Consider the following 22056-nt stretch of genomic DNA (forward strand, 5'->3'; position numbering starts at 1 on the left):
CACTGAAGTGACTGAGCACGCATAAGCCCATAAGTAAGGCTCCCATTCCAGTTTTCTTCACCACCTTGGTTTCATGTTGTGAGACTAGCTCTAATCTCCCAAAGCATGTGGAGCACCTTTAGTTTCTATTGTACTATAAGATCTAAATTCTTGGTCACCTTTGCCCTCTGTGAATATGGAGCTCACACATTTATGATCTGCAGTGATCTTATTTTATTTTGACAAGCTTATGACTTTTTTATTTGTTTCTCTATCATTGGAGCAGGGAAGATATCAAAGCATGAAGGTACACTGTCGTATATAAACCCACATGTATGTACAGATGTATGAACCCAGACGTATTCATTTTGAACAGTATTTTTTGTTTTTCTTAAAGTATATAAAGGGTGGTTGCTCTAATAATATTTTAAAATGTATGCTTAATAGCTCTGAAGAAACATTACCTTTTGCTATTTGCCTGTCATTGTACTGCTATTTTTTTTATACCTAAGCTAAAATCAGCTTTTAAATGTGAACAGTTTGTTGAAAGATTATTAGTACCAGCACTATGCTAATGTATGTGCACTTACATAATTTCTTTATTCAGATATAGGTCAATGGAACAGGATAAAAAGTCCAGAGATAAACCACATATCTATGGTCACCTAATCTCTGACCAAGAAAGCAAGAATATACAATGGAGAAAAGAAAGTCTCTTTAATGAGCAGTGGTTGGAAACCTGGACAGCTATTAATACATGTAAAAGAACGGAATTAGAATACTCCCTAACACCATACACAAAAATAAATTCAAAATGGATTAAATATCTAAATGTAAGACTGGATACTATAGAACTTTTAGAGGAAAACATAGGCAGAACACTCACAGAAGTTGCAGCAAGATCTTTTTTGATCTACCTCTTTGAGTAATGAAAATAAAAGCAAAAATAAACAATGGGACCTAACTAAAAAGCTTTTGCACAGCAAAGAAAGCCATAAAAAAAACAAAAAGACAACCCACAGAATAGGAGAAAGTATTTGCAAATAAATTGACTGACAAGGGATTAATCTCCAAAATATACAAACAGCTCATGTAGCTCCATGTTAAAAAAAAAACCAAAAACCTAATTAAAAAGTGGGCAGAATATCTAAAGAGACATTTCTCCAAAAAAGACATACAGATGGCCAAGAGTCACACGAAAATATGCTCAACATCACTGATTATTAGAGAAATGCAGATTAAAACTACAATGAGGTATCACTTCACACCAGTCAGAATGACCATCATAAAAAAACCCTGTAAACAGTAAATGGTAGAGAGGGTTTGGATAAAGGGAAGCTTTCCTACACTGTTGGTGGGAATGTAAATTGGTGCAGTTCAGTTCAGTCACTCAGTCATATCCGACTCTTTGCTACCCTATGGACTGCAGTACTCCAGGCTTCCCTGTCCATCACCAACTCCTGGAGTTCACTCAAACTCATGTCCATTGAGTTGGTGATGCCATCCGATAATATCATCCTCTGTTGTCCCCTTCTCCTCCCGCCTTCAATCTTTCCCAACATCAGGGTCTTTTCCAGTAGGTCAGTTCTTCGCATGAGGTGGCCAAAGTATTGGAGTTTCAGCTTTAGCATCAGTCCTTCCAATGAACACCCAGGACTGATCTCCTTTAGAATGGACTGGTTGGATCTCCTTGCAGTCCAAGGGACTCTCAAGAGTCTTCTCCAGCACCACAGTTCAAAAGCATCAATTCTTTGGTGCTCAGCTTTCTTCACAGTCCAACTCTCACATCCATACATGACCACTGGAAAAACCATAGCCTTGACTAGACTGACCTTTCCTGGCAAAGTAATGTCTCTGCTTTTTAATATGCTATCTAGGTTGGTCATAACTTTCCTTCCAAGGAGTAAGCGTCTTTTAATTTCATGGCTGCAGTCACCATCTGCAGTGATTTTGGAGCACCCCAAAATAAAGTCTGACACTGTTTCCACTGTTTCCCCATCTATTTCCCATGAAGTGATGGGACCAGATGCCATGATCTTAGTTTTCTGAATGTTGAGCTTCAAGTCAACATTTTCACTCTCCTCTTTCACTTTCACCAAGAGGCTCTTTAGTTCTTCACTTTCTGCCATAAGGGTGGTGTCATCTGTATATCTGAGGTTATTGATATTTCTCCCGGCAATCTTAATTCCAGCTTGTGCTTCTTCCAGCCCAGCATTTCTCATGATGTACTCTGCATATAAGTTAAATAAGCAGGGTGACAATATACAGCCTTGATGTACTCCTTTTCCTATTTGCAACTAGTCTGTGTTCCATGTCCAGTTCTAAATGTTGCTTCCTGACCTGCATACCAATTCCTCAAGAGGCAGGTAGGGTGGTCTGGTATTCCCATCTCTTTCAGAATTTTCCACAGTTTGTGGCGATCCACACAGTCAAAGGCTTTGGCATAGTCAATAAAGCAGAAGTAGATGTTTTTCTGGAACTCTCTTGCTTTTTCAATAATCCAACAGATATTGGCAATTTGATCTCTGGTGCCTCTGCCTTTTCTATAACCAGCTTGAATATCTTGAAGTTCACGGGTCACATACTGTACAATGGTGCAGCCACTATGCAAAATAGTACAGAGGTTCCTTAAATCACAAAGTAGAGGTACCATATAATTCAGTTATACATCTATCTATGTTTTTCAGATTTTTTTTCACTTGTAGGTTATACACTGTTGAGTAGAGTTCTCTAAGATGTATAGTCCCTGTTGATTATCTATTTTATACATAGTAGTGTGTATCTGTTAATCCCAAACTCCTAATTTATCCCTCCCCCAGCACACCTTTCCCTTTTGGTAACCACAAGTTTATTTTCTGTCTGTGAGTCCCTTTCTGTTTTCTAAATAAATTTGGAAACGGAATTTATTTAGACCTGGACTGCCAGGAAAGTCCCAGGACCTTTTTGTATATTTACATGTATCAGTTTGAATGTGTTAATCCCAAACTAAATAAATTAATTTGTATCCTTTTTTTTTTAGATTTCCATATGATATCAATCAATCGGCTCTGTATTAAAAAAGCCTATTGTATCAATCAATCAATTGATACATATGATATCATATGATATTCATCTTTCTTTGTTTGATTTACTTAGTATGATAATCTTAGTTCCCTGTGCTATATAGAAGAACTTGGGTTTTTCTTTCTTAAATTTTTTGGCCATGTTGTGCAGCATGCAGGATCCTAGTTCCCTGATCAAGGATCAAATCCATGTCCCCTACAGTGGAAGCAGGGAGTTTTAACCGCTGGACTGCCAGGGAAATCCCAGGATCTTATTGTTTATTCATTCTATATATATCAGTTTGCACCTGCTAATTCCAGACTCCCAATCCTTCCCTCCTGTTCCCACCAAAGCAAGAATTTGTTTGCTAATTCCAAACTCCCCTCCTCCTCCCCCTTAGCAACCACCCGTCTATTCTCTATGTCCCTGATTCTGTTTCACAGATAGGTTCATTTGTGTCATAATTTAGATATCACAATAAGTGCTATCATATGGTATTTGTCTTGTTACGTTGCTTGGTACAATAACCTCTAATTGCATCCATGTTGCTGCAAATGGTATTATTTCATTCTTTTTTATAGCTGAGTAATGTTTCATTGTATACATGTACCATATCTTCTTTATCTGTTCCTTTGTTGATGGACATTTAGGTTGCTTCCAGGTCTTGGCTATTGTGAATACTGCTGTTATGAACATAGGGCGCATTTATCTTTTCAATTATAGTTTTGTCTGGATCTATGCGCAGGAGTGGGTTTGCTGGATCATATGGTAATTCTATTTTTAGTTTTCTGAGGAACCTCCATACTATTTTCCAAAGTGCTTCTGCCCATTTTTTTGATTGGTTTTTTTTTTTTTTGGTAGTGAGCTACACAAACTGTTTGTATATTTCGGAGATTAATCTCTTGCTGGTTGTGCCATTTGCAAACATTTTTTCCCATTTTTAAACTAATATAATATTGTAAATCAACTATACTTCAATTTAAAAAAAAGGAATAGTATCTTCTCTTGGTTGGAAATATAAGCCATTCTCATCCTCTGCATAATTTTGACTTACTATGTACTAAAGGAATGAAATTGCTGTTTAACTGAAGGGGAAAAAAAAAAGGAAAATGATTATCATAATGGCTGAGTTAAGTTCATACTCAGTAAAGAACTCAGAACAGTACCTGGCACATAATTTATACTCAATAAATGTTAGCTAAAATCAGTAACAAGAATAGCAGCTGTGGCATGATTATCGCTAATGTAAGTCCTGAGCAGAAGTAGGTGTTTCAGTGGGAGCTAAAGGAGCAGACAGGAGAGGACAGGAGTAATTGCAGAGCCTCGGATAGCTAAGAGGCAGCTGCTCTTCAGCCCGACACTCAGTTGACTGGCTTGGAGAGCTCTAAGGCTGTCACAAAGGGCAGCTAATGTATTATCCTTCCTGTCTGCGGCTCTAGTCCAGGGCGGGGAAAAGACATTTAGGGATGGTGAGATATTCCAGTGTTTTTGTTTTTTTGTTTTTAAAGTAGAGGCCTTCAACTTTGGCTGCACATTGGAATGACAGGGGAGCTTTCAAAACTCCCACTGTGCTGGCCCCAGCCCAGAGATTCCGTGTCATCGGTCTGGGCTGTGGTCCCTGGTGATTCCAATGTGCAGCCCAGGTGAGCACCAGCGTCTGAGGGAGTCTCTCTTTACGGGGCAGCCCTCTACCCTACTCCCTCCCGCTTCTGGCTGCTCCCCAGCCTGGAAGTGGTCAGCCCTCTCTTTTTCCAGTCACTTTTCATATCACCCTGGAGATGAAACAAGAATGTGTTTTGTTTGACTTCTTTATTTGTGGTCAATATTCCTAGGTCATATTTACTTCCGGAGAAGGCAGTGGCAACCCACTCCAGTGCTCTTGCCTGGAAAATCCCATGGACGGAGAAGGCTGGTGGGCTGCAGTCTGTGGGGTCGCTAAGAGTTGGACAGGACTGAGCAACTTCACATTCTCTTTTCACTTTCATGCATTGGAGAAGGAAATGGCAACCCACTCCAGTGTTCTTGCCTGGAGAATCCCAGGGATGGCGGAGCCTGGCGGGCTACCATCTGTGGGGTTGCACAGAGTCGGACACGACTGAAACGACTTAGCAGCAGCATATTTACTTCTCAGAAATGGCAGTTAGGAAGCCCAACTGGGGCTCAGGTGGAAACCACCCCAGACCATACTGAAGGGCTGCCCGCCCCTCTCCCTATCCCTCCTGCAGCATCCCCTCTCCCTTGTGGGCTCGGAACAAAAGAGCAAGAGGCATGACTTTCTGCTCTGGTCCCTGCAGCAGCTGCAGGGTGGCTGACAAGTCACCAGGTCAAGTGTCCATCTCAGCTTTCTTTCAGTAGTGCTGTTGAGTTCCGGGATCGAATGATAATATACTAGTGAAACCTCAGCCACACGCTTGTTTATTCTCAGTGCTGTAAATCACAGGGAAGGAAAAGACCAACAGGCAGAAATATCATTCCTTCAACTGCTCCAAATGTTGAGAGAATGTGAAATGAATAATTATAGCCTTTGTATTAAGTATTCATTATTTCACCATCCCCAGTCAGCCCAGCTTTGAATTTTTAGCCTTGTTTTGCTGCTGGTGAAAGTGTTTGGGCATAACTGCCACAGTTCATCTCCTCATTGTCTCCAACTCCTCACATGGCCCTGAGCCAGGGGAGGAAACTGATGCTTATTGGAGGGTGTTTGTGCGACACTGGGCACAGTCATGCTCTTACACACTTTCTTCTTTGGACCTTCCAACGCATGTGTTCCCTGCAGACTCTGGGTCACTTGATGAAACATATTGGCACTTTGAGACCTGGACTTCCTTTCTCAGGTTCATTTCTGATCTTAAGTGAAACCTACTGTTTTCCTCCAGTAGGTTTGTGATGATCTGTTTCCCAGGTGTCACACAGGAATAAAGATTATCTAAAATATGAGCCTGTCCATGATTAATTTCACTCAGAAATTTATCTTTTTCTGTAACAATAGAACTTATCTTTTTCTGCAGCACCATGTAGTGAAATACACACAGAATTTTGAATTGCAAGTCTTAGGCTCCAACTCACACACTTTATGTGTGTTTGGACAAGTCATTGAATCTTTCTGCCTCTGTACTCTTATGAGTAAAACTGGACTAGACCTACACAGCCTTAAAGGGTCTTACACAGCTCAAAGGAAGCATTGTCATATGACCATGCTTTGTGAGCCGCAATACAATGTATAAAGTCTTAGTTGCTTTATCGGTGTCCTCAGTCCTCTTTTCTCCATGTTCATGTGGTTACTAGTTCTCACTGATACTGTTTTCTCTAGGCTTTTGCTCACATTGGAATGATTTGTGGCCACCAAAAGATGTGTCTAAGTCCTACTCTCTGGTACCTATGTCTATGACCTTAATTGGAAAAAGAGATCTTTGTAGATGTAACTAGGTTAAGAATCTAGAAATGAGATTATTCTGGATTAACTCAGTGAGTCTTAAATGCAGTGACAAGTATCTTTTTTTGTGGGAGCAGCCACCTTTTATTAATGTTAGGAGTGGGGAGACACCGAAGGCCATGTGAAGACAGAGGAAGAGGCTAGAGTTCTGCTGCCATAAGCCAAGGAAAGCTTGGCACCACCATAAAATGGAAGAAGCAGGGAAGGATTTTCCCCATAGAGCCTGTGAGAGGCCGAATGTAGCCCTGAAAACAGCTTGCTTTCATAGTTCTGGCCTCTGACGCTGTGAGAAAATAAACATCTCTTGACTTGAAGCTACCAGATATGTGGTAATTTATTACAACAGCCACAGGAACCTAATACACTCTTCTTTTTTTATTTTTTGCATTTTTAAAAAGAATTTTATTGGAGGATAATTGCTTTACAATGTTGTGCTGGCTTCTGCCATATATCATCATGAATTACCACGGGCACACACATCTTTTAAGACCTGGCTCCAGCGTCCTCTGCCCCTGGAAGTTTCTGCTGCATTCCCAAGGCTGGGGCAGTGCCCCTTCTCCACACACTCATGAAACCCCTTACATCTGTCATCCTACTTGCACCTGTTATGTAATTATCCACTGATGTGTCTGTCTCCTCGGGGACACTGGGAGTTCTGTGACAGTGGGATTGTGCCTTATCAATGCTTTCATCTTGCATGTAACAGCTCAGTATGTGTTTGTTTTATGCAAAATGCTCTCAGGCTCTGTCATCTTTATTAAATCCCCCACCAGCACATTGGCCTTAATGCTCACAGTGGGAACTGATGTACCTGGCCTTTCACCTATAGGTTTCTTTCATCTTTCTGCACACACTGCCTGGTTAATATTATTTCTACAGTGTGATCCAGACACTTGTCTACTCAGAATCTCTCAGCAGCTCCATACCTCTTGACTGCTGGCTTTCAGGTGTCTCCACAGCCTGGCCCCAAAGTACTTTTTCAGTATTATCTACCATTACCCTCCTTCATGGGGACTTCCCTGGTAGCTCAGGAATCCTCCTGCAATGCAGGAGACTCTGGTTGGATTCCTGGGTCAGAAAGATCCGCTGGAGAAGGGATAGGCTACCCACTCCAGTATTCTTGGGCTTCCCTGGTAGCTTAGCTGGTAAAGAATCCGCCTGCAATGCGGGTGACCTGGGTTGGGAAGATCCCCTGAAGAAGGGAATGGCTATCCACTCCAGTATTCCGGCCTGGAGAATTCCATGGACTGTATAGTCCATGGGGTCTCAAAGAGTTGGACACGACTCTGTGACTTTCACTTCACACCCTCCTTCATGAACTTTTGCTCCATGAAAACAAAGCTGTTCCTGTGTTCATAAAATACACTTTGCTAATATAAAATCTTTACTAGAATGATGGGTGCTAGGAAAGCCCTTCTCTTGATCACTGTTGAAGTTTTAGTTGCCATACAGAGTCCCCCCCATCCCCCTTTCTATGAGGTCTTTGTGGTCACTCAGGCAGAAATGCCATGTTCCTTCTCTGAACCACTGTTGTGTGGTCATTTGTGCTTTTTGCAGGCAACTGTGCAGACCAGGGTAGGTTATTTGAGGACATGGCTTTGCTAGCCTAGTGGGGTCTTTGCTGATGTCAAGGGCCCGCTCTTCTTCATCTCTGCATCTCCTGCAGGACCTGAGGGCCTCCAGTGCCTCATTCACTGGGTATATTATTTTAAGTATAATACCTGTTCTGTATTTTAAGTATAATACCTCTTAGTAACAAATTTGCAAGCAGAAAAATGGGTCTTAAATCTTAAGTGAGGACTAGGGAAATTGTTCTGGTTGGAGGAGTGTTCCTTACCTTTGGATGGGTTGGCCTCTAACAACTAGTTGAAGAGTTCACACTGGGAGAGGGGTTAGGAGCTGAGAAGGAGAGGAGAGGTGAGCAGAGCTTGGGCCATTGGTTTCAGGTAGAACAAGGGACCAAAAAGCTGTGCTGCTAAGCAGACTTCTAGGGAATCTGGGTCCCTTGATCATCTAAAAGTTGTACAAGTTATCTGGACACAAGCAGATCTTATTTATCCAAAACAGTTGAAGTTAGTTGTCATCTTAAAGTAATTACATTGCCTAGTCATGGCACGGGTCAATAGTGAGTTTCCTCCAATTACACAGTGGTGCAGAGATAGGAAAGAAATTTTATCTCAGAATAATCCTTCCTTCCAGAGATTTCTACAGCACTCTTTTCCCCTCAGTGAAGGAAGTGATTTAAGTAGCATATTCTTGCTCAAATTTACCTGTGTATTGGGTTGGCCAAAATGTTTGTTCAGGTTTTTCCAGAACATCATATGGAAAAATCCAAACAAGCTTTTCAGTCAACCCAATAGATATAGAAATCTTAGCTTCCAAAAGACCTGAGTTTGAATCCTGCCTCAGTTACTTACTAGCTTTGTAACCTGGAGCAACTTATTTAATTTCTCTAAGCATCATATTCTACACCTCTGAAATGGAAATGATGATAACTCTATAAGGTTGCTGAAAGTTGAATGCAGCCATAGTCATCATTATTTTATGGGATTGGTGGAGGGCTGGCGGGAGATGGACAAAACTGCTACAATAAGCTTAACTCCTTACAGGTATTTGAGAGAGAAATTATAGCAGCAATGCTGGTTTGAGTGAAGGGTGTGTTCTAAGTGACTCTGTGTTTCTTAAGAGACGTGATTTCCATTGCTTAATTCTTTGCAGAATAATGGGACCACTGAGCATCAGGTGGAATCTTTCATAAGGAAAAAACTGGAGTCGCTGTTAAAAGAATCTCAAATTCGAGACAAGGAAGATCCTGATAGTTTCACAGTGAGGGCACTCCTGAAGGCCACGCATGAAGGCTTAAATGCACACCTGAAGCAGGTATACAATTCCCTCGGGTGCTTGTCCTCGACAGGAAAAAGGAAGCACCTCATGCTTTGTTTCTGATCATCTGTCATTTTTTGGAATGCTTCTCCAGTTTCTTCCATTTCTGCCCTTATATTGCTGGAAAAATGAAAGTCTCCTCCTGCAAAATGATGTTAGAAATAGTGGATAATAGATTAAAGGGCATGGGTGGGGGTGGACCTGGGATCCTTGGGACAAAGCCCCATGTCCCTGCAGTCACCCTCCTGGTGAGTGCTCAGGTGCGGTTGAGGGCTCATTCAGGCGGCCTCTATGCCCTGTTGATCACACCTCCTAATGTGTGTCTGCCCTCCTCTCCTCTCTATGGCATGTCCTCATTCAGGCCAATGTCAACTCTCATTTAGACTTCTCTTACCCTCTTTCAATCTAACCTCCTCTCTGAAATCAGCAAGAGATTTTAAAAATGCAAATCTGATCATGTCACTCCACTGTTCAGAATTTTTCAGTGGCTTCCTGTTATGCCTGGGATAAATGTCAGACTCTTTAACTGGGCTTTCAAGGACCCACATGATTGCATTCTCACCTACCTCTCCAGTCTCATATCTCCCCATTTCCCCTGTCACACCACCATCCACAATTGTCACACCAGCCGCAATCATCGAACTGCCTTGGTCTTCCTCACTTTCCATTTTCTGTACTTGAAACACTCCATTCCCATATCTACTCTAGCTAACTTCTACTTAGGCTTTTAAATTCCAGCATCTATGTGGTATTTGGAATGAGTCCTGCCTTGACTGCTAGATTACGTTAGTTATCCCTTTTATATTGTTGATGGTAGTCTGTTGTAGCTTCTTTTTAGAAGTTTATTTGCAATTACTTGTTCAGTATCTATCTTCTCAACTAGACTATAAGATCTCATGAAGGCAGGAACCATGTCAGTCTTGATAACCATTATTTTTCTGGCTTGTCTAGTGCCTGGGACTTGTTATGACTGTCATACATAGTTGTTGAATGAATGAATGGTTTAGGCTCTGGGTGAGGTTTTTATTCTACCTTCTGATAAAGTACAAATGGGCAAGGGAGAGAGATGGTGGGTTTATTGATGTTATCATGGCAGGACATTGAGGGCATTTAGTTTGGCTCAAAGGAGATCCATGTGGTCTCTGGCTTAGCTGATAGCAGCCTCCCGTGCTACTGCTGTTTGTCCTCCAGGGCTCAGCATGCCCCAGCAGAGGGAAGATCATTACCCTTGGATCTGAGTGACCACTCAGCATTGGTGGTTACTTTCTAGACCCTACAGAAGTCCAGCCATTCGAACACCTTGCTGATTCTCAAGTCTGTTTTGCTTCCAAACATAGAAAACCTCATTCAAAGTGGCTTAAATAATGAAGAAAGGTGTTGGGTTAGGTAAGTGGCAAGTTCATGTGCAGAATGGCCTTCAAGGTGAGCTTAATTCAGAGGCTAAGCAGGGTCATCAAAGACGTGTCTTTCTTTTCTAGCTGCCATGTAATTAGCATAATCTCCTATCTGGTTTCCCCTCTCCTGGTGGTTGCAAGGTGACTGACAGCAGGCCCCTGAACTCTGTGTTTCTTAGTCCAAGCCCAGAGAGAGTGAGACGGTGAATGTGCCTCATCCAACAAACCAGAATTTGTACTGAATTCTGGATGGGCAGCTTAGCTCATGTGGTGACCCCTGAGCTGATCCCTGTGACCTTGTGTATATGTTCTCCTTGGAACAGTAAATCAGCATGGATATAGGATAACATTGGCTTGCTGATGCCAATGACCACCTATCCCTGGAACTGGCACTTCTGAAACTCCATGCTGGATGGGCAGAACGAATTGCTGGGGGACAAATAGAATGTCAATTACAGCATCACTGCCCTACAGTTTATCACACAGTTCTGCATTTTCTTAAACATTTCTGTAAATAGCTGTAAGCCTCACCCCTTCCTCCCTGTCCTCCATCCTCTATTTTCAACCACACAAATGTCTGTCAGATCACATTTGGTTTGCCCAGCTTGATTTCTGCTTCTTGTTCCTGGTGAACTCTGTTTGGCTAATCTGGACCAATCACTTCCCCTTATGCTTTTGGAGAAGTCTTTGTTCCATCCTAGATCATCCCAACTGGAAAGGCAACAGCAGGACTTAGAGATTTTTGAAGAGACAAAACAGGTTCATCTTTCTTTTATGGAAGAGATCCTAATGGTAATTTCCTCATCAAGTAAGATGGCAGGGACTTCAGATTTCAGATACGTGGTAGCTCATCCTCCTTTTTCTTATTTTTATTTCTCCCTTAAATCCGGGTGACTGCAAGAATGCATTAGACTTGCATAAAGTAAATGGAGCCTGTGACTTAGACTGACTACAAAGTGTTAAGATTTTTTAACCCTGCTGTTGTGTTAGTTTTTAAATATGGTTTTGACTCAGTGGGCAAGCAAAGACAAGTTACTGTTGAGAGAAGTCCATCTGTGTCAGATACATGTGCATATGTGAAGCCAAGCCTGAGAACATGCTGTGGGGTTCAGGATGACACTCACTCCAGCTCCCTTCCCCCCGGATCAGCACCCGGCAGTGCAGTAGTGTGTGCTACTGAGCCATCTTTTTCCTGGAGGTCCCTGACATAAAATAACAATGAAATCTCATCCTTCACACTGGAAGAACTTAGTATATAGAGGAAGGATGCCTACCTTAAGTCCTTGAATCCACCCCTTTTTTACATCCCAGTTCCAGTCATCTGGGTAGCCTTAATTGGTCCTTAAATAGACTTTTCCTGCTCTCCCAAGGTCCCACTCCCTCCATTCTCTCATTTATACAACTACTACCATAGTGATATTTCAGAAATGCGTGTCTGATCATGTTATTTTTCTATTGTAAACCATTCAAATGCTGTTCCTAGCTTGGAGGATAAAGTTCATATTGCAAGTTATAGCCCAAAAGATGATCCAACCCCAGCTCTGACTGGTCAACTAATGCATGTGTATAATATAAACACACACAGCCCACTTAGTTTCCTGGAAGGTACCATGTTTACAGCATTTGGTCTTTGTGTTCGCACTTTCCTTGGCCACAGCACCCTCCTTTTTCACATCACATAGACAATGTCTACCCATCTCTGGCTTCAACTTTTGTAACATGTCCCCTTAGAAGTCCTTAGTCCACCTTCTCTGTCAGGCAGCATGCTGAACCTTCCCCATCATAGTCTTGTTCAAGTGTGTTATGATCGTTTGTGTCCATCATTAGAGTGCAAACCCAGGGAGGAACAGGGTCTGCACCTCTCTTGCTTGCTGTCTCCCTTGTATACATGTCAAGTTCTTAGCATGATGTCTGATCCATTAATTCAATTAACGGTGTGGTGTTGATGCTCAAGGAGAGGTCAAGTTGGGGAGGGATATTTGTATATACTTCTACATAAAGAGAGAATATAGAGTAGGGGAGAGGTAGCAAGTCAGCCAGGAGACTTAGAACTATATAGAATCCCTGTTTTATCATCAACCGGCTTTGCAACTTTGGGCATGTTATCTAACTTTGCTATACTTTATTTTTTATTATCTGTAAAACTGGGATTTTAATTACAGTTGTCTCTAGGCATGGTTGTATATATTAGAATTAGAGAATATATGTAATGTACTTTGTATAGTCCTTGGGGCATAGTAGGTGTCTGTTAAATAAATGACCTTATACCTCAACCTGCCTGGGACAGCTCCACTTCATACCTGTTGCCCCAGTGTCATTACTGAAAGTGCCCCATTTTACTCTTCAGAGTCCTGTTTTGGACAATAGATGACATGTTCCCCTATTGAGGAATGAGCTGCTAGAACTAGAAAGGAACTCAGAGGTTAATTGGTGTATTCCTTCCCCCAACTCACAGATAAGAGAACTGAGGTCTAGAGAGCGAGTTTTGCCAAAGCCCCTGTGACTACTTGGTGGCAGAACTGAGTCTTCTAACTTGCAGAGCAGAGTTACTTCTATGCCACATCTGAACTACTTTCTTAATTCCAGTGTTTTTGAAGAGTTAATGATCAGCTTTAATATATCTTCAAAGGCAGTCGATACATATAAACCAGCCAATACGTATAAACCTGTAAACCTGCTACCCACCCTTCTCCAGCATTTTCTGAACTGCTTCTTTCCCCAACCCAGCCTCCTGCTTCTGAACTGCATCTTTAATTAGTTTCTATAGATATAGGTAGATGCTCTCCCTGACCTTTTGATTTGAGTGGTTTTTCTCACCCACATTCTTCCCTTTTATGAGATGATCTCTGTTCAGCTGGAAGTCCTGGGAGGGCAGGGAGGGTTTATAGGTCTCCCCTTAGATCATGTGAATCACCTAATACATAGTTTTAGGGATGGCAATTGGATAAGAGTCTAAACCCTTTTAGCAGGGTGGCTTTCTGTCCCCTGGAGTAGAGACCTCTAGCCTGTGCCTGTCCCCGTCTCTGAAGACAGACACAGCACCTGCAGGGAAGTGGAGGGCAGAGCAGGAAGAAATGAGCAGCACTTGCTTGCTGCCCACCTGGAGGCAGAAGGAGAGAGGGGCCCCATTCCCTTCCACCAGAATTGAGGACGAAACAAAAACAAAGAAGACAATTAATCATATTATGCTTTATTTACTCAGCATCCAGATGCAAAGGAAAGTGGAAAGAAAGCACATGGACGATCCCTCATGACCAACTTCGGGAAACATAAGGTAAATGAATTAAGAGTGATAATTTGCATAACTCAGTTAATTTAAAGAGTCTAGAAGGTAACAGGAGAATATCATCATGACCTTGGAATAACTATAGATTCCTTAAACAGGACCCCAGAAAAGGAAAAGATTGACAGTGAAACTACTTTAAAATTTAAGAACTTCTGTTCATCAAAAGTATGAAAGAGCAAATAGCATACTGGGAAATAATATTTTCACTACACGTATCACACAAAGGACTTATATCCTGAATATATTAAAAAATCTCTACAAATCAATAGAAAGCACCCTAATTTTTAAAAAATGAGCAAAAGACTTAGCTGTGCTTCACAGTAGAAGATATCCAAGTGACTGATATGGAAGAGGTGCTCCCCTGATCAGTCCTGGGAAATGTAAATTAGAATGATGTTGAGATTCTGCATACATCCTCCACAATAACACCCTCACAGTATGCACTCAACCGCGCTATGAACCATGAGCGGCTTATCAGCTCTATTGTTAGGTGTGTGTCATGAGACTGAAGCAATATTTATAGGGGCCTTATTTGTAATAGTACAAATAGGAAACAGTTCAAATGTCTATCAACCATAGAATGAATAAAAATGATGGTGTATTTGTGTAAGAGAATATCAGCAATGAGAATGACAAAACTACTGCTACATACAATAGTGTGATCTTTGTAAATATGACATTGAGCAAAAGAAATCAGACCCAGAAGAGTGCATATAGTTTGAGTCCATTTATATGAACCTCAAAAATAGGCCAAAAAAAAAAAAAATCTATGGGGTTAAAGTCAGGATAGTAGTTACTTCTGGGGAGAAGGTGATGACCAAGTTGGAGAATCTGAAGACTTTGGGGCAGATAATATTCCATTTCTTCATTTGGGTGGTTTCACGTGTGGAAAGCCATCATGCTATATACTTACAGTTCTTGTACTTTTCTAAGTGTATGTGATAGGTCAATAAAAAGGCAAAACATGTTAAATAAGAAATCAGTTATTAAGTGATGAACTTTATGCATGAGGTTTCCCAAGGCCATTTCTTGTACTTTAAAGAACGTTGTATCTCGAATTTCCTGCCCATCAATAGGATAATTTATTAAAAGTTTGGACAAAATAGTCATAATAAACTGAAAACAATAAAAATATTCTCCCATATAGATTGCTTAAGTAAATTATGATTCATTCACACAATGGACAATTATTCAGCCATTGAAAGATGATCTCTCTAAAGAGTTCAACATGCAAAACCTAAAAAAGTAAGATGAAAACTGATTATACGGTATGCTAATGATGATGTGTCAAAACTTTATATAAAGAAAATATATTATCGTTTCTCCAAATAGCTGTTGTTGATGATTATTACTTATTTCTGCTTTTTGCATTTTATATTTTAAAATGAACCTGAGAAATAGATTTATTATTTTTGTAACTCTTCAAATTATGAACTATATATGGAATTGAAGAATATTTCATTTCTTGATTACAACTAATCATTTAAATTAAAATTATTTTCCAAAGTAAAGCTTTCAGGGATTACTTCAGATACTACAGAATCAGACTTTATTATGTCTTAAGTCATAAGAATGAATGTCCTCAAGACTTTAGAGGTTATTTTTTTTTAAGTTAATAGTATTTTAAACTGAACGTTTATACAAAGTTTATACAACTTTCCATGCCATCTTATTTAATCATCACAAAAATAATAATCTTTTAAGATATTATTTTTCTGCCCTTTAGAAAAAGTAGGAAACATGAGAGATTAACTGATTTATCAGTATGGTGAGAGGCCAGTCTGAAACATGAGCTCATCAGATGCTTGGATACTCTATGTACACTGTGGTCCTCAAGGCATAACCAAGACCTGAGAAGGTTCCAGACTAAGTTGGTGCCTTGCTGTCAGTGCAGTAGAGTGGAGTGCATTTATGCCAATAGTGTAACTTGCTTTTCTTGATGATTATGAATGAGAAAATCTGGAAGGCAATTTAGTTCCATAGTAATGTGGGGATGGAGTCCCTTTCCTTTTCTAAGACATGTTTCCTGGATATCCAGGGTACTTGTCTAAAAGTTTTACCTTTGTTTGTAGAAGCTGAGTTTTTGGTGACATGGTTTTCTACAGTTACTAGGGTCCCTCCCCATTATTTGTGTTGTTGAGATATGTGTTGCCAAATATTGGGTTTATTTCCAATGTTGTGGGGATGAAACTGCATCATTGCTAAGAGGTTTTGTGTCTAACAGCTAATCTGTCCAAAGACATCAGGTTAGTCCTACAGTCTTTCAGCCTGAATCCCGTAGGTAATAATCTTCATTCTGCTCTAGAAATTAAAATGGGTCAAAATCTCAAAAGAACAGTTTGACTTAGATGAGTTTTCGAGCCATACTGAACAAAAACAGGAATGGTAGTTATTTATTTAAAAAATTACTGCTTGTCTTTTTTTTTTTTTTTAATGAAACCTGCCTTTTATAAGTAATTCAAAAGGAACAATGAGCTTTCTGTATGAGGACATTTTATCCCTTATAAGCATTTAAATAAATATTACAACTTGACCCTATCCCTCATAGAAACCTCTCAGTTCAGTTCAGTTCAGTCACTCAGTTGTGTCCGACTCTCCGTGACCCCATGAATCACAGCATGCCAGGCCTCCCTGTCCATCACCAACTCCCGGAGTTCACTCAAACTCATGTCCACAGAGTCGATGATGCCATCCAGCCATCTCATTCTCTGTCATCCCCTTCTCCTCCCGCCCCCAACCTTTCCCAGCATCAGAGTCTTTTCCAGTGTGTCAACTCATCGCATGAGGTGTCCAAAGTATTGGAGTTTCAGCTTTAGCATCAGTCCTTCCAATGAACACCCAGGATTGATTTCCTTTATAATGGACTGGTTGGATCTCCTTGCAGTCCAAGGGACTCTCAAGAGTCTTCTCCAATACCACAGTTCAAAAGCATCAATTCTTCAGAGATCAGCCTTCTTCACAGTCCAACTCTCACATCCATACATGACCACGGGAAAAACCATAGCCTTGACTAGACGGACCTTGGTTGGCAAAGTAATGTCTCTTCTTTTTAATATACTATCAAGGCTGTTCATAACTTTCCTTCCAAGGAGTAAGCGTCTTTTAATTTCATGGCTGCAATCAGCATCTGCAGTGATTTTGGAGCCCAAAAAAATAAAGTCTGACACTGTTTCCACTGTTTTTCCATCTATTTCCCATGAAGTGATGGGACCAGATGCCATGATCTTTGATTTTTGAATATTGAGCTTCAAGCCAACCTTTTCACTCTCCTCTTTCACTTTCATCAAGAGGCTTTTGAGTTCCTCTTCACTTTCTGCCATAAGGATAGTGTCATCTGCATGTCTGAGGTTATTGATATTTCTCCCAGCAATCTTGATTCCAGCTTGTGCTTCTTCCAGCCCAGCGTTCCTCATGGTGTACACCTTTAACGCATGACTAATAGTCTAAGACCTATATTTTATGTGCCTGAGAAGTCAGTTTCACAGCATGAAACCCTCAGGTTTGCTTTGATTATTTTAAGATAATTTTGGCCAAAGACACTCTTTTTATTGGGCTTCCCAGGTGGGTGAGTGGTAGAGAAACTGCCTGCCAATGCAGGAGCCACAGGAGATGCGGGTTTTATCTCTGGATTGGGAAGATCCCCTGGAGTAGGAAATGGCCACCACTCCAATTTTCTTGCCTGGGAAATCCCATTGACAGAGGAGCCTGGCAGACTACAGACCATAGGGTCCAAATGAGTCAGACATGGCTTAGTGCCTGAACAACAAATGCTTGTTGCTATGGCAAGCTGAAATATTTGGTCAATTATTTTTCTCCAGGTTACTTTCCTTGTGTGTCTGTGTGTATTTTAAAGTTCATTTCCATCTCTGTATATTGTAGAGGTACCTGATGCAATGAGTTTGTGTTTTCTCTGATTTTTCTGGCAGAAAACCACAAAATCACGGTCAAAATCTTATAGTACTGATGACGAGGAGGATGCACAGCAGAATACTGGCAAGGAGACTGGCCAGCTGTACCGGTAAGAAAGCTCCCATGTTCCTTACTCAGGCTCCCAGGACCTCTCTATCCCCATCAGCTTGGCTAGTTAGTTCTATGTGTCTGAAAATCAGATCACAATGTAAAGAGCTCAGTGCAGTGGGACATGTGATCAGGATATGAGATGATAATATATGTAGGGGACTTTTACTGCCTGGTGCACAGTGGGCTCTTAATAAATGCGGGCTGTAACAGTTGCCAGGTAAAAGGTATCTTCAGAGAAGAGAGAAGGACCACATGGACTAGCACAGAGGAGCTTTACAGGAGACTGAAGTAGAAGACAGATGATAAGCACATGTGAAGAGCCGGGGATCTGAAATCAGTCAGACTTCAAATTCTTGTTCCTCCAACTTTAACATGGGACTAGGTAGGCTCCTCGTTTGTATCTATTTCATAGGGTCATTGTAGGATTAAAGGAATTCAACTGTGATCAACCCTACTCTAATTAACTAAGTGCTCAAAAATATCAGCTGCTGCTTTATTATTTGTTGTTGATGAGTCACTAAGTCGTGTCTGACTCTTGTGACCCCCTGGACTATAGCCCACCAGGCTCCTCTGTCCATGGGGTGTTCCAGGCAAAAATACTGGGGTGGGCTGCCATTTCCTCCTCCAGGGGGTTTTCCTGACCCAAGGATCAAATTCATGTCTCCTGCATTGGCAGGCGGATTCTTTACCACTGAGCCACCAGGGAGGCCTGCTTTATAATTGCCAGTAGAATTTGGGATGAGTAAAATGACCATAATTTTAGAACCCAAATTGTGATACGTGATTTGGTATAGGATTTTCTGGAAGATTATATATACAGTAAGTCTCACAAAGGAATATAAATTATATCCTTCATAAACAGATAGACAGATATGCAAACATGTGCACATACACACACCCGTGGCTTTATTGAAAGACTAAAACGAAATTGGAAGCATAGAGGTCCTGTAGGAATGAATTACTTAGTGTTGAATTAAATTTTATATTTGAGCCTCACTTCAACAGAATGTCCATATATAAGATAGTAGCTAATTAGTAAGGGCAAAGGAGATGTGTATTGTCCTTACCCTTAGGGTACAGAAAATCCAATATGTATAAATAGTTACACTAAAGGATATAAGAGAATAGAGTCACTTTCCAGGAGACCTCTGCTGTGAATGTTCTCAAATATAAGTTTGACAAAGGCTCAACTCTGAATCATCTTCCAAAAGAGGGATCAAACTAGCATCTTTTATGTCTCCTATTTTGGCAGGTGGGTTCTTTACTGCTAGTGCCATCTGGGAGGCCCCATAGTCAGGGAAGGGGCCTATCACATAAAGTCATGTTCCATGCTTCACTTAAATCAATTAGAAATTTGCCTGTAATAGCTATCAAGGCCCAAGCATCTATGATTGTAGCCTTTTGGGACTTCAATAAACTAACTCAATTTTTAGATAAAGATTAAAAAAAGTGAACTGTATGTAGAAATTCTCTGTAATATGGAGTGTCTTGGGGGCTTTACTTGTCATTTCTAGGCCTGACTTCCCTCACATTCGTTTATAATCATTTGCTTTCACAAAACCAGATTTTTCACCTATGGCTACAGAATTTCCTAATTACATGGTAAAGGAGGAACATGGACTCTTTCTTCCCATTGATTTTTGTTCCTGTTTGTGTTCATGTCTTCTTTCTCAAATGAGTTATTGACACATTTTGACCTTAATTCTTTTGTTGAATGTTTATAAATATCATTATGATAAGAATTTTTGTCTGATTTGTTCACTATTTTATCTCCATTAGGTGCTCAGTAAATATTGAGTGAATAAATCAATATCATCACTAATTCCAGAACATTTTCACCACACCAAAAAGAGACTCTACCATTACCAGAGATTTCCCATCCCTCTTTCCTCCAGCTCCTGATACCAACTAATCTACTTCTTTTTTTTTTTTTTTTTATTTCCTGCACCCTGTGGTATGTGGGGATCTTAGTTCTGAGATCAGGGATCAAACTTGTGCCTCCTGTATTGAGAGTGTAGAGTCTTAACCATTGGGCCACCAGGAAAGTCCCCCAACTTATCTGCTTTTTGTCGCTATAGATTTGCCTTTTCTGGACATTACCTATAAATGGAATCCTACCATATTTGGCCCATTTTTGTCTGACTTCTTTCACTTAGTATAATATTTCCAAGATTCATCCATGTTGTAGAATGTATCAGTACTTCATCACTTTTATTGTTGAATAATATTTCATTGTATGAATATATTGCACTTTATTTGTTCATTAGCTGAAGGATATTTAGGTTGTTTTTATGTTCTGGCTATTATAGATAATACTGCTATGAACATTCATTTCTAAGTTTTTCTGTTAAATATAGGTTTTAATTTCTCTTGGGTATATAGTTAAAAGTGGAACTGCCGAGTCACATGGTAACTATTTCATTTTTTGAACTGCCAAACTATATTGGCAAGGCAGCTGAGCCATTTAAAATACTCCAGTAGTGTGTGAACATTCCAGTTTCTCCTCACCGTTGCCAACACACATTACTACCTGCCCTTTTGGTGATAGCCACCCTAGCAGACATGAAGTGGTATCTCATTTTAGTTTGGTTTGCATTTCCTTAAAGACCAGTGAGCTTCTTGTCATGTTCTTATTGGCCATTTGTGTATATTTGGTGAGGACTGAAGTTTTTAATGATTATATATTTTCTGGGAGGAGAAAAATGCTTCTGTGAAGGGAATGTGGTAATCTGTGGAGAATTTTACTGAGGCAAAGAGCGAGTGGTAGAATTTGTAAAGTTGTGGAGGAAAAGGAATCCTCAGAGTGGTTTATAGGATTTATACTGTATAGATATATATAGATAGTAAGCGATGTTTGTCTTAAAAAAGTTGAAGAATATATTAATAGAAAAAGCATAAAGAATAAAATCAAAATCACAATAAATATACCTCTAGAAGATAATGACTATGGAAAGTTTGGTGTGTGTCTTGTTAGATGTATTATTGTTCAGTCGCTAAGTCGTGTCTGACTCTTTGTGACCCCATGGACTGCTGTACACCAGGCTTTCCTGTCCTTCACTATCTCCTGGAGTTTGCTCAAACTCATGTCCATTGAGTTGGTGATGCCATCCAACCATCTCATCCTCTGTCGTCCCCTTCTCCTCCTGCTGTCAATCTTTCCCAGCATCAGGGTCTTTTTCAACAGTCAGCTTTTTGCAGCAGGTGGCCAGAGTATTGGGGCTTCAGCTTCAGCATCAGTCCTTCCAGTACATATTCAGGGTTCATTTCCTTTAGGATTGACTGGTTTGATCTCCTTGCAGTCCAAGGGACTCTTGGATGTATAATATGCTTTTTAGTCTAGGCAGGTTCTCCTTCTGCCAAAGTAGGGTGATTCCCTGGTAAACTCTGGTATTACTTCACAGTTGGGTAATGGTAGGAATCCAGCCCTTCGCAAGAGAACTTATAAATTCAGAAGAGACTGTGGATAAAATCTGTCTGAACAGTGAATAAAGCCACATGAGTGGTGGAGTTGTGGTGGAGACAGTGCTGAACTAAAAATTACATTTGGGTTCTAATCTTGGCTCCATCAGAGCAGGTAGGGAAGGTAGAGTAACCAAAAGCCCAAACCTCTTCCAGCTGTAAAACCTCATGAGTCCTGGTTGTGTTTTACAGATTGGGCCGCCGAAGGAAAACCATGAAGCTGTGTCGAGAGCTCTCTGATTTGGTTGTGTACACAAACTCTGTGGCAGCCCAGGACATTGTGGATGATGGTAAGGCCTGAGTGTTTTTACTTCTGGATAAACACTCCTGACCTTTCTTTGTCAATTGTTAATTAAACTTTTGTTAATCGAATCATCAGCACACATTTCTGGAACTGCAGAGAATCCAACTTGAATGTCAGGAAACTGATTGCTGGAACAGTGCTTAGCTCACAGGGAGCGTTCTATTGATCACTTTGTTTGCCTAACTGGATAGAGGTCAGAGACATTTCCTGCAGGGCAGAGGAGGACTTTATTATTAAAAAGGCAGATGGATCAGAG

General features: G+C 40.6%; 1 protein-coding gene across 2 annotated transcripts in view; it reads left to right on the forward strand.

Moving 5' to 3' along the window:
• PLCH1 (phospholipase C eta 1) overlaps positions 1–22056 on the forward strand; it is a 249971-nt gene that overhangs the window by 201114 nt on the left and 26801 nt on the right. For both annotated transcript variants that reach the window (XM_088839585.1, XM_088839584.1), the window contains 4 exons: positions 9173–9334; positions 13934–14005; positions 17944–18035; positions 21689–21786. In XM_088839585.1, the coding sequence (XP_088695711.1) occupies positions 9173–9334; positions 13934–14005; positions 17944–18035; positions 21689–21786 (424 nt within the window). The remainder of the gene's footprint in view (positions 1–9172; positions 9335–13933; positions 14006–17943; positions 18036–21688; positions 21787–22056) is intronic.

Source organism: Moschus berezovskii, chromosome 1 (assembly GCF_049115385.1).
Source record: "Moschus berezovskii isolate FMDL1 chromosome 1, NW_MosBer_1.0, whole genome shotgun sequence".
NCBI classification, from domain to species: domain Eukaryota; kingdom Metazoa; phylum Chordata; class Mammalia; order Artiodactyla; family Moschidae; genus Moschus; species Moschus berezovskii.